The 12680-nt window shown below is 41.7% G+C and overlaps 1 protein-coding gene across 1 annotated transcript; it reads right to left on the reverse strand.

Annotated features, from left to right (window-relative positions):
• Window positions 1–2003: 2003 nt before the first annotated feature.
• On the reverse strand, window positions 2004–12315 carry ARPC5 (actin related protein 2/3 complex subunit 5). The gene is made up of 4 exons (XM_087438819.1): window positions 11974–12315; window positions 9330–9401; window positions 6720–6896; window positions 2004–3359 (listed from the first exon to the last, which is right to left on the reverse strand). The coding sequence occupies exons 1-4, from the start codon at window positions 12115–12117 to the stop codon at window positions 3297–3299; spliced, it is 456 nt and encodes a 151-aa protein (XP_087294945.1). The 5' UTR covers window positions 12118–12315; the 3' UTR covers window positions 2004–3296.
• Between the last annotated feature and the right edge of the window lie 365 nt (window positions 12316–12680).

Here is a 12680-nt window from a genome sequence, read left to right on the forward strand (position 1 = left end):
AGAACTTGTGTTAAAAACATTAAAACCATAAGAAAAGTGACAAACCCACTTCAACTTCATCTTCTTTCTTCTCTGTCCCTGTCAGTTGGACTTGTCCTTTCTGCCCCTGCAAGGCCTAGTTCAGATTGATCGGTCTCACTTTACTCTGATTTTGCTGTTCCCCCAACCCTGACTAACTGCACTTACAAAAGCTAAATTGTATGACATTAATTTTAAAGTGCTTAAATCTTACTTCCCAATTAGACTGAAAGCAACTTGTGAGCAAGGTCCAGCCATGCCTCTCCTATTATGTCCTTCGTGATCCTGGGGAACACAGGAAATGCTTAAAAAATATTTGATTTGGGGGCCGGCCCGGTGGCGCAAGCGGTTAGGTGCGCGCGCTCCGCTGCGGCGGCCTGGGGTTCGCTGGTTCGGATCCCGGGCGCGCACCGACGCACTGCTTGGCAAGCCATGCTGTGGCGGCGTCCCATATAAAGTGGAGGAAGATGGGCACAGATGTTAGCCCAGGGCCGTCTTCCTCAGCAAAAAAAAAAAAAAAGAGGAGGATTGGCGGATGTTAGCACAGGGCTGATCTCCTCACACACACAAAAAAATATTTGATTTGTACCCTCTACAGATTTAGTTCACCTGTTAATGGCTTTCCTTAAGACATCACACCAAGTATGACTGTTAGCTAAATGGTGCTGTTACCTGATGTCCGAAAAAGGGGATGTGTGTCATTTTTTCCCCTCTAAAAAGTGGCAAAAAGAAAACAAACAAAAATGGCTAAAGTGAAACAAACAATAAAACCACTGAGATTCAAGTAGAAGGAAATGGGAGGTAAAGAACCACTTTTGTGTCAAAAGTGCCTCTTAGCATTTATATCTTTTTTCCACAATTCATCCTGACCGTCCCCTACTCTTTCCACCAAGTCAGTATTGTGTCATGGCCAGTATAACCCGGGCTGACGTTTAGCCAAGATGCATAGTTGAGCCTGTTGTTTTCAGCTGACATCCATTCTGATTGAGGCCCTATGCTGTTATTGTTAAATTGTTACTATCTCCCCTGAGCTGACAGGCAGATTTTGAACACACCAATTCTTGTGACTATAAAATATGAAACTCCAGAATTTTCCCCAACCCTACAGCCATGAAACAGGTGTTAAGAAGGATTTTACAAAAAAGCATTGCAATATCACTTTTGTTTTCATTTTAAAGTTTGTAAGTGGTAACGCTATACCTACTCGACTGCCTCTAGCTATTAGCTATTATTGCTTAGCTTCTCTTAACTCAGAGCCCTCTGAATTGCTTGTAAGTTTCTAAAGCTTTAAAAAAGGAATTTAGTCAGGTGCAGTGGGAAAGCAAACAGGTTGCTGTGAGTAGGCAAGGATAAGAAATAGATCTGCGGGGCCAGCCCAGTGGCGCAAGCGGTTAAGTGCATGCTTCTCCACTGCGGTGGCCCGGGGTTTGCTGGTTCGGATCCTGGGCACCCACCGCTGCACCGCTTGTCAGGCCATGCTGTGGCGGCGTCCCATATAAAGTGGAGAAGATGGGTAAAGTGGAGAAGATGGGCGTGGATGTTAGCCCAGAGCCAGTCTTCCTCAGCAAAAGTCTTCCTCAGCAAAAAGAGGAGGATTGGCAGATGTTAGCTCAGGGCTGATCTTCCTCACAAAAAAAAAAAAAAAAGATCTGAGGGGTTAAGAGAGAGTCTGGAAGCTGGGAATAAATGACAGTGGCAGCTAGGGTAATTTGCACATTCTGGTCCAGGTCTCTGAGCAGCAATACTACAGGTGTACAGCTGGCATCCAGAGGGCTATGGAGTCACTCCAAAGGTGTCAGCAGTGCTGACATCATTAATGATTCTCTCCTCTTCTCTACTACCATATATTTGAATAAAGTAGTCTTATAAACTTTCTGTGCCAAAATTAGTTCTTGTCAAGAGTACAACAACCTGGTGGTAAAACAGGAAGTCTTTCCTCTTAATTAACTATACATTCATAAGTATTAAAGTAAAAGTCAGAAAAATAAATTATTCAACACTGACGTTTTATTTTCTGAACTTTATCATTTTTACAAAACAAAACAAAAAGCAGATATCAAAAACAGCAAGAGTTTACAGAATTTCTGCACCAGTTTTCACATAAGTCAGTGATTACGAAACTGGTGTCCACTGTAAATACTAAACACAGGGTGATTTTTCTCTTGGTCATATGCATTCAGGTGGTTTGTTTTGGAGCTACTGAATACTAACTTTTTATAAGCACCGGTCATTTTTTGAGAAGTGATTTGGTTAGTCCAACAAAGTAAACACTTTTTGCTGTGTGGCATTTTCTTTTTTGAAAAAACACTGAGCTAAAATACAGAATGTGTTTGTGTTTGGATCTGAACCAAATCTTTTGAGATCCCAACTACCCTGAAGAACACTAAAGACATGTATAGGGCATATCAAACACTAGTTATATACCTCATAATGTCTAAGGCAGCTACTATATTTCTAAAGAAAATAGCATTTCATTCAGAGGCTGCCCAGAGTTTGAACTACATCATAGTTTCCACGTCCTTTCTAATTTGGAGTAGTTTCTCCAAATAGGGTCATATTATTGGAACAAAAGTTGTATGCTCACACCAAATGGGCTCTGGTGTTTAATAGATACATTTGTGTAGAGCAAGACTCCTTGCTCTGGACCCTGGGTGACCACAAAGAAATCAAGAGGCCATGATTACTGGATGCTGAGAGGAGGAAGCATACTTAAACTCACATGATCTGAAGGCAAGCAGAGACACAACTGGAACTTGGTGGTGGTGTTCACCCACCACTTGTTCCAGAAACACATTTTGCTTAAATAAAAGAAGTATGGTCCAGTTTTACAATGTTAATAGCTGCCAGTCTCTGAAACATAATTTTTTATAAAGATCATTTCCTGGCTAGCACTGAGTTAGGAAACTGGCCTCAAATTCTGATCAAATTTCTATTAGTCAAAAACAAAAACAAAAAACAAAAACACCAGCCAATAGGGGCTAAAAATTGCACAATTAAACTTGAATGTAAATTATACTATATATAGACTGGTATACACATCACTGAAATAGTTTCGAGAGCATAAAACACTCATGTTAAAACATTTCCGGTATATTATCCCAATTTTCATTAAAGGAAAACTGATATGTAATTTTCTTCTTTACAAATATGAAAAAGGAAGCAAGAAGGCAGAGCTGAGAGAAATAGATGCGACCCAAAGGGCAGCGGTGGCATTTGGTTGTTTTGGTCTTTGTACCCGCAACTCCCACACCTGCAGGAGATATCCAGTTCCTGCTGGACTACACGGTTTTCCTTGCAGTCAAGACTCGAACAATGGACCCTACTCCTCCGGCAGCAAGTGCCTAAAAACAAAACAAAGTGTAAACGTTGACAGAATCATTAAGGGTCAATTCTCATAACAAGTAAAACATTTTTCTTAAAGAAGAAATGTGTGCAGCTATGAATTTTGAATTCACTCATTCTCATAAATATTTCCTGAGCACCTATTACGCACCAGGCAATGTTCTTGGCACCAGGGGTACAGTAATAAACAAAACGTTCTGAGTCCTTGCCCTCCTGCAGTTACATTCTAGTGAGATACTAGTTTACATTCTAGTATGTCATTTTCAAATAACAGTATGTTCTTAAAGATCTGCAGCAAAATGTTCTTGCCTAAAACAGGTGCTCAAATATAAATTTAGGTCATTTATTCTGCTCTCATTCTCAGCACTCTCAGGAAGAAATTTAAACTGGGATCAACCATCCTAAGTTCCATTTAGATTAGTCAGAGTTTGTCATATTTTTTTTCGCCGAGGCTAAGAATATATTATTTAATAGCTAAGAACTTAGGAACTTTAACTTTGACTTTACCTTGAAAAACTGGAAGTCATGATTAAGTATAAGGAATTTAAAGCTCTACTTCATTTGTGTTCAAAAAACACTTACTGAATACCTTTATGTATTGGGTAGTGTGCTAGATGCCGGGGATACAAGAGTGAACAAATATAGCATCTTCTGGTCTACTGGGAAGAGACAGACATATAAACAGATCATTTTAATATAATATAATGTATGAAATGACAGAGCTATGCTTTGGGTACTATAAAAGCACAGAGGAAGGGCATGTACCCAACCTGAGGGTATAGAGGAATGTGGAATGATCAGGTAAGGCTTCCTGGAGAAAATGATACATTAAATGGAGAAGTAGGTGACAGACTGACAGAAAAGGGTAAGGAGACACTCAGGCAGAGAAAATCAGGAGCAAAGGTATAGAGGTGTGAAACATTATGGTGTGTTCAGGGAAAACACATTAGTATGCTCACTGCTGCAGCATAAGGGGAAGAATGACACGGAAGATGGAGCTGGACTTGGGGACTTGGATTTTATTCTGCGGGTGACTGACAAGGGTAGATCTGGATTTCAGACAGGGCATTCTGGTGACTGGGTGGAGAAGAGATATGACGGAGGCAAAAGTGGTAACCAGGAGACTGACCAGTTCAGAAAGCTATAGCAACAGACTGGGAGAGAAGCTGCAAACAGCTGCATTACAGATGTATCTGAGTGGATGATTTGAGGAGTATTTAAGAAATAAGATCGGCAAAAGTGGTGACTGATGCTAGGAAGAAATGAAGACTTAACACGAGCCTCAGTTTCCCCATCTGCAAGAGGGGAATAATAGCAAGCTTTCCCTCCGAGTATTTTTAGGAGGATTAAATGAATTAATATTTATAAAGTGCTTGGAAGAATGCTTGGAATATAAGAAGTGCAAAATCAATGTTTGTTACGATCCTGAGGCTATACTGGAACTAGGTAGCTTAGGTTTTAAAGCTAGCTCTCCATCTGTAAATCGAGGATGGTGAAGATGTTTATATACCTTGTAGGATTGTTGTAAGGATAAAATGAAACACAAACTAATAGTACAGTGGCTGGCAAACAGAAAGTGTTCCATGAATAAAATGACCATATAAATTGTTCTCCAAATTGGTACACTGTCGAGTGAAAGGGAACTCTTCATATTGATGTTGGGACAACAGGCAAAAATCTGGGGTTGTCTTGGGAAAACTGGGAGGTATGGTTACCCTATGCATAAGTGCTAGCTCTTTTTATCTGATGGTGTATGAGAGATAAAGTGACTCGACCAAGGCTAAAGAGCAAGTTTTACTACCTATTCTTATCTTACATGCATATTTTCACTCAGATATACAGACAATAGCTTCTGAAAAACTGAGTTTTGGGAATTGTAAGATGTTAGAGAATATACCCCTTACCTGTGGTTGGTTTTATTTAAATGTTACATTGTTTATATTTATACCAATATACCTTACCAACTTTTTATCTAAAGCTAAAAATTCCCCTTAGCCACTTTTTTTTTTTGAGGGATAGTGTACCAGCATCTGCTTACATTGCAAAATAAAATGCATGAAAACAGAAAAAAATATTTAAGAATTCTTGATCCTATCTCCGATCCCTCTCTCCCTCCCTCCCTCCCTCCCTTCCTTCCTATCTATCTATCTATCTATTTTGTGAGGATTAGCCCTGAGCTAACATCTGATGCCAATCCTCCCCTTTTTTCTTGAGGAAGATTGGCCCTGAGCTAACATCTGTGCCCATCTTCCTCCACTTTATATGAGGCTCCGCCACAGCATGGCTTGCCAAGCAGTGCATTGGTGCGCGCCCAGGATCCGAACATGCAAACCCTGGGCTGCCGAAGCGAAGCGGAGAGCACGCACTTAACCACTTGCGCCACTGGGCCGGCCCCTTTTTTTTTAAACTGCGGTAAAATACATAACATAAAACTTGCCACTTTAACCGTCTTTATTTTATTTTTCATTTTTCCCCAAAGCCCCAGTAGACAGTTGTATGTCATAGCTGCACATCCTTCTAGTTGCTGTATGTGGGACGCAGCCGCAGCATGGCCGGAGAAGCGGTGCGTCAGTGCGCGCCCGGGATCCAAACCCGGGCCGCCAGCAGCGGAGCGCGTGCACTTAACCACCAAGCCACGGGGCCGGCCCTGACTGTCTTTAAAAGTAAAGTTCAGTGGCATTAATTACATTCACAATATTGTACAGTTATCATCACTATTTCCAAAACTTTTTCATCACCCCAAACAGAAATTCCGTACCCATTAAGCAATAACTCTATTCTTCCTTCTCCTCAGCTTTGGGTAAGCTCTAACCTGCTGTCTGTCTCTGAATGTGCCTATTCTAGATATTTCATATAAGTGGAATCACATGGTACTTGTCCAAAAATTTTGTGTCTGGCTTACTTCACTTTGCATAAGGTTTTCAAGGTTCATTCATGCGACAGCATGTATCAGAACTTCCTTTTTTTCGGTTGAACATATTCCATTGTACGTCTGTACCACATTTTGTTTATCTGTTCATCTGTCGATGGGCACTTGAGTTGTTTCCACCTTTTGGCCATTGTCAAAGAATTCTTGATTTTTATTGCTTATTTTCTTTTCAAAGTTTTGATTTAGTTCAAGGTTCAAGATTATGTTTAATGAACAATAATCATTACTGAATATATATGTGTTGCAAATCAGAATCTCTTAAGACCAAGGCTAGGAAGTGTAAATCTCAACTTTCACTTTCAGGTAGTTATTTGTAATAACAAAGATGTATAACCAGCAAGTCAAAACAGTTATTTAGGTGAGAGAGGCTGTCATTGTTATTCTCTATTATAAAGGAACCAGTCATACAGATTTATAATTCATAACTTACCTTTTCATGCCATTGCAATAACACAGCACTGCTGTTGTCAGAGGGGCTCTCAAAGCCTTTATAAATATACTTCATTAGGAGATCCACACCGTTCTTGTCCAGGGATTGAACTGCCTTTTCAATATCATTAGCTTTAAAAGAGATGAGAACCTTCAAGACAATGCTGCCTGCTCGATCCTGAGGGTAAATACATAAACAGAACATTTAGACATGTGTGGGGGGCGGGGTTACAGTTTTAGAAAGGCTACATGGGAAGGTGACAATTGAGTAAAGACCTGAAGGACATGAATGAGGAAAACTTGGGGGTATCTGAGGAAAGTATTTCAGACAGAAGAAACCAGTGCTATTAGTGTGTGTTAAAGCAAAAAGACCCAAAGTGGCTGGAGCAGATGGGTGAGAGAACAGGAAGACAGGAAGTCAGAGAGGTAAGGGGAAGGCAGATCATGACAGCCCTGCAGGCCACGGTGAGGACTTCGGCTTTCACTCAGAGAAATGAGAAGATGTGGGAAGGTTTTGAGAACAGTGATACAATCTCACTTACATTTTTTTTTTTTTTGGCGAGTAAGACCAGCCCTGAGCTAACATCTGTTGCCAATCCTCCTCTTTTTGCTGAGGAAGATTGGCGCTGGCCTAACATCTGTGCCCATCTTCCTCTATTTTATGTGGGACGCCACCACAGCATGGCTTGATGAGTGGTGCACAGGTCCACACCAGGGATCCAAACCCACTAACCCTGGGCCACCGAAGTGGAGCACACGAACTTAACCACTACGCCATGGGACGGCCCCTGACTTACATTTTAACAGGATCACTGTGGCTGCTAAGTTGAGGATAAGCTGCAGGGAGGAGAAGGCAGGGGACAAGGCAGAAGCGGGACCAGTTAGGAAGTTATTGCAATGATATAGGCTGTTTCTGGCCAGCATGGCAGCAGTGGAGGTGGTCAGAAGTGGACAGATTCTTGACATACTTGAAGGTAGAGCTGAAAGGATTTGCTTACAGATAGATGTGATAATTTACCAATTTATTAAATCAATAAATTTTACTTCTTGATCTTAAAAACAATCCGAACAAAACAAGGAAACTGAATTGCAGTTCTACCTGGAACTTTCCTTCAGAAATCAGTTATTAATAAGTAAAAATTTAAGTTTTTAAGAAAACATTTTAAGTTTCTATCTACAGTCAAGTGACTACAGATATAAGATATAGTGATCTTAATTTATAACGATGTTTTTCTTTGATAAAAGGCTGCTCCAACAGCAAAGTTATTTTTTTACCCATCAAGCCAAGCAAAGGGAACACTTAATTTACCCTTTCAACAATTCGTTTCTCCATCTATTCAAGATAAAGCCATACCTTTGGCATTCCTACTGGTCAGCATTTTACAGAATGTTTCTACCACCTACTGTTATCTTCTGTTTCAAGACTATGCACTTACCCAATTTAGAAAAACATGCTTGCATCCAGAGCTATAACCTCCCACCCACAAACTGTGATTAAAAAACCACCCATAGAAAAGCAGAAGGTGGTAAAGTTGAAATTTCAATGATGTTCCTCACAACTTTTAAAAATCAAAGAAATTTTCCCCTTATAAAAAATTATGTTGCCTAGATAATTATTACACATTTACCTAAGTTATTACTTACTGCTATTCAGTTAAGGAGATTCTTGGGATTCCTAGCATGTATGAATAGCTCCGAATGGTGGGGACAATGCTCTGGGCTTCATTTTAATAAATAACTAAGTAAACAGGTTCTTAAGAATTACTAAAAGACTGCTGCAGGGAATGTAAGTTACACACTTTTTTAAAGGGCAATTTGGCAATACCATATGCACTGAAAGCCTTAAAAAATGTGCACTCTAAAATCCAGCGATTCACTTCTAGGAATTTATTCAAAGGAAATAATTAAGAATTTACCAAAAATTGTTCATTTCAGTACTGTTTACTGAAAACAAGGTCAATAATCTAAATATATGACAAAAGGAGATTAGTTAATATATAAACAGCAGCCTAACTATATGCAGCCATTAAAAAAAAAGTTATAGAAATAAACTTATTACCAAGGAAAGGTGTTCATGTACATTGCCACACAGCTGAAAAAGCAGGTTATAAAATTCCAGTTTTATTTTTAAAAAACACTCACAGAAAAACTTCTATAAGCGTATAGCTATACCAAAAAGTAATAACTATTATCTCTGGTTGGTGGGATTATGAATGATTACCTTATTCTCCCCCAACATCTCTGAGTTTGCTATAATAAATACTTAATACTCATATTTTGAAAAAATCTTTAAAAAGCAAGTAGAATCTGTTTATTTTGCAAAAGTTTTGCTTATTTTTCAAGGCTTTGCTCAAATTCAAGCTGAGTGGCTTCCTCTAAAAACACACAAAAATGATCTATCATCTGAACTTAGTGTGTCTTCCACATAGCATTACCATAACTCAACATTAGAGAGCTATTTTTCATATGTAAATTTTTACCTATCAAACTACATTGTAAGCTCTTCTACTTCAAAGACAGTTAAGATATCTGTTGAAATTGTGACACTTGAGAGGATTCTGGTAAGAATGCTAAGATATCAGCAGAGATCACTGTGCTATCCGTGACTCACCTTCACCGCCTGACTCTTGGTGTTGATAGGGGGGTTTTTCAGAGCTGCCTGTAGGGCAGCCGTCATGTTTCCTGTGATGGAGGTTAAGGATAGCAGCAAAGGTCAGGCCTCAGGAAAGCATCATAACTACCAGGAACCACTGGTTCTTAAGACTTGACTTTACGCACAGAAAGAAAAATTCCTATGGTCACTATGTTCAATATTGGAAAATTCAACATGTTGGTTTCAAGGATGTCACTCAAAATACTGAAAACAGAAAAAGAACATTAGAGTTTTTTAATAAAGCAAAGACCGTTTCATTCTTGGTTCTCACTATTAGATGAACACCTTGATAACCTTTCACTTTCTTTTTTTTATTTATATAATGAGTTTTATTTTAATTTTTTTTGTGAGGAAGATCAGCCCTGAGCTAACATTCATGCCAATCCTCCTCTTTTATTTTTTGCTGAGGAAGACTGGCCCTAGGCTAACATCTGTGCCCATCTTCCTCCACTTTATATGGGACACCACCAGAGCACGGCTTGACAAAGCGGTGCGTGGATGCGCGCCCAGGATCCGAACCCGGGCTGCCAGCAGCGGAGCGCACCCACTTAACCGCTACACCACGGGGTCTGCCCCAACCTTTCATTTTCTAGTAAGACACATATGCAAACATTATCTAGAGTGATATTTAAAAAACTCTAAAACATCTATCAGAATTATTAGGTCCCAAAATGAAACAGCCTATCCTTAACCAAAATGTCTTTTTATGTGATTCTACCTAGAAAAATAAAGGCATAACTTTTACTAGAACTATATTCTATATGAATTGAAATGCCGGTAGATTACTCTAGCAATCTGAATAATATATGTTAGCAACCTATCAATATTGATGAAGATATAATCATTCAATGGCCCTTAGATGGCAACTTGATTTTTCTGTTTTGGATATTTTCTCTCATATTTCATAAAGGTTATTCAAACTGTCTCAGGCCATACTTATTAAATTTAGTCTCTCTTTGAAAGCACCAGTGAGCTAGCAAGTATGAGACACAGAAGGCCAATCAGACTGTCAGAATGTACAGTCATTTCCCTAAAAGGAAAACCACACAGAGTTCATTTGTTCCTCCATCTGTAGTGCCTGACCAGGGTTTGTCTCTTCTTGTAACAAGAGTAGAAGAGACAATATCTTTATATTTTAAGATGAACTGTTTAAAAAGCAGATCCACTATACCTACACAGCAGTACTATCTAAAAGTCGTCACATACCACCTAAAATAAGTTAGCTTCACAAAACATCATTTATCCATCAAAGAATGTTTTTAGACAGAATAATGTTTATCACATATGTTCTGAAGAAAAAGGTCTCACAAAAAAACCTATGGTTGGTGGTAAGTCGCTCTTTTCAAGGCTTAATGAACTTCTAGAGACGCATGCCTTTTGTAGACTGGCTCACTTTTAAGACCCAAAACACTTAACTGTTTAAATGATGCAAAACAGCAACAGCTGATTGTGAAAGTTGTGGCAATCAAAAGAACATCTGTATGTTGACATATTTAGTGCTGTATTTTAGACCAGATATAGTTGCTACCAAGTTATTTCCACTCATATACTTCCCCATTGATGAGCAAAGACTCTAAAAAGCCTTCCTTATCTTATGAATACACCCAAGAATAATTAGAAATGAGTGAATTCAGTAATTGAAGATCTCTAAAACTACAGCTTTGGTTATTGCCACATTTACATTTTTCTAAAAAAGATCTGATGCAAATAATCACTCAAAATTATGAATATGCAAATATGCAAAGACAAAAACCAGGAACTGACAGCCACATTTTAACTAAAATGGAAACCACTTCAGGATTACAAAAATGATTCTGCTCTATACAAATGACTCATCTTCTATTTTATTCATTGGGGTTTATTTTAAATATTTCCAAGGATTCTCCACACGCATTCCCCGTCTTCTATTGTCCTTTGCTTAGCAGGTAAAGGCTCCAAGCTTACTTCACGGGAGTTTTGGTTGTTTTGTACTAACTCCTGATCCCCCGTTAACAAATACTGTGCAACCCGTATTTTACCAAATCCCTTTCTCTTTAAAAAAAAAAAAAAAAAAATAGAGCCCACGGGCCGGAAGGACAGACGGCCTCAATTTTGCAAACCGAACCCATGTCCCCCGGCAATAAATGAACTATCCTAACGCTACCAAAACAAAACTACAACAAAAACAAAATCCTAAGGAAAGACGTCCGTTCCTCCCAATCAGAAATTTCTGGAGCGAATGTGACCCCAGTAAACACCGTTCTGGGGCGGAAAACTCAGGCGCCCTGCAACAGCGCACTGACCAGCACAGATGCCCGCCCCAGCGCTCGCGGGCGCGGCCGGCGGAGCCAGCTCCCGGGAGGCAGGAACTCCGGGCGCAACCTGAGGAATCGGGGCGTGGAAGGCGCGCGGGCAAGGGCACCTTTCCGAAGGCTGGACCCTGGGGTCGCGGGGCTACTCGGTTAGAAATGGGAGAGCCCCCTGCCCTCCTGGAATGGGGGACCCCAAAGAGACAGGTTCAAGCGGCGGGCCCCCGGGAAGCGCCCGTCCCCCTCACACCCTGCAGGCGGCGGGGTCCCGGGAGAAGGGCCGGGGAGGGTGGGGAGGCGGGAACGCAAGGATATTGCCGCAGGCAGGAGTCCACCTCGCCCTCGTCGGGCCCGGCCTGCCCATCGCCCCCGTCTTCCTCGTCCACGAACTTGTTCTCGTCGTACTCATCCACGTCCACCTTCCGGAACCGGGCCGACGACACCGTGTTCTTCGACATCGCGATCCGGACCGGTGGCAAAGGCCTCCTCTCGGCGCTGCCTCTACTTCAGCAAGCCCACCCTGCTAGGAACCCACAGCCTGACGCCTCCACTTCCCTCTTCCGCTCTGGGGCGTTGCCGGCAGCCAAGGCTCGGCGGTTCTGGGCCTGCGCGCAGGCCGCGCTCCTTCCTCCTCAGGCTCGCGCTCTCTTCCAGTCTCCTACGGCGCCTCCACTCTCCCCGGGGAGCCGCGCGAGGGAGGGAGCGCGCTGGACGCAGTACGCAAGCGCGGACTCTCCGCAGGAAAGGGGCGGGGCTGGGCGATGGAAGCGGGGGCGGGAGGGGGCGGGGCTGGAGGGCGGGCAGAAAGCGGTGCCGCGAGCGGAGGTAAGAGACGATTGGTCGTCCGCGTCGTCACGTGATCCCTGGGGGGTTTCCATAGAAACGCTTCTCTGCGGTCCAGTCTAGGGGGTCTTAGATTGGCGGCGATGGGCACTGGGGGCGGGTGGCCTTGGCTTTTGCTGCTGCCGCCGCCGCCAACGCCCTGTCATCGGGGTCCTGCGTAAGGGCCGGTCGGCCCGGA

Source organism: Ceratotherium simum, chromosome 2, assembly GCF_057802395.1.
Source record: "Ceratotherium simum simum isolate JZ-2026a chromosome 2, ASM5780239v1, whole genome shotgun sequence".
NCBI lineage: Eukaryota > Metazoa > Chordata > Mammalia > Perissodactyla > Rhinocerotidae > Ceratotherium > Ceratotherium simum.

Bases quoted from the DNA above. Each gene is read 5' to 3' on its own strand.
- ARPC5 (XM_087438819.1), bottom strand. From the start codon at position 12,117: ATGTCGAAGAACACGGTGTCGTCGGCCCGGTTCCGGAAGGTGGACGTG. The intron at 9,402-11,973 runs TATCCTTGCGTT...ACCTCCATCACA, and splicing joins TGGACTCCTGCCTGCGGCAA to GGAAACATGACGGCTGCCCT. The intron at 6,897-9,329 runs GTGAGTCACGGA...ATTTACCCTCAG, and splicing joins CCAAGAGTCAGGCGGTGAAG to GATCGAGCAGGCAGCATTGT.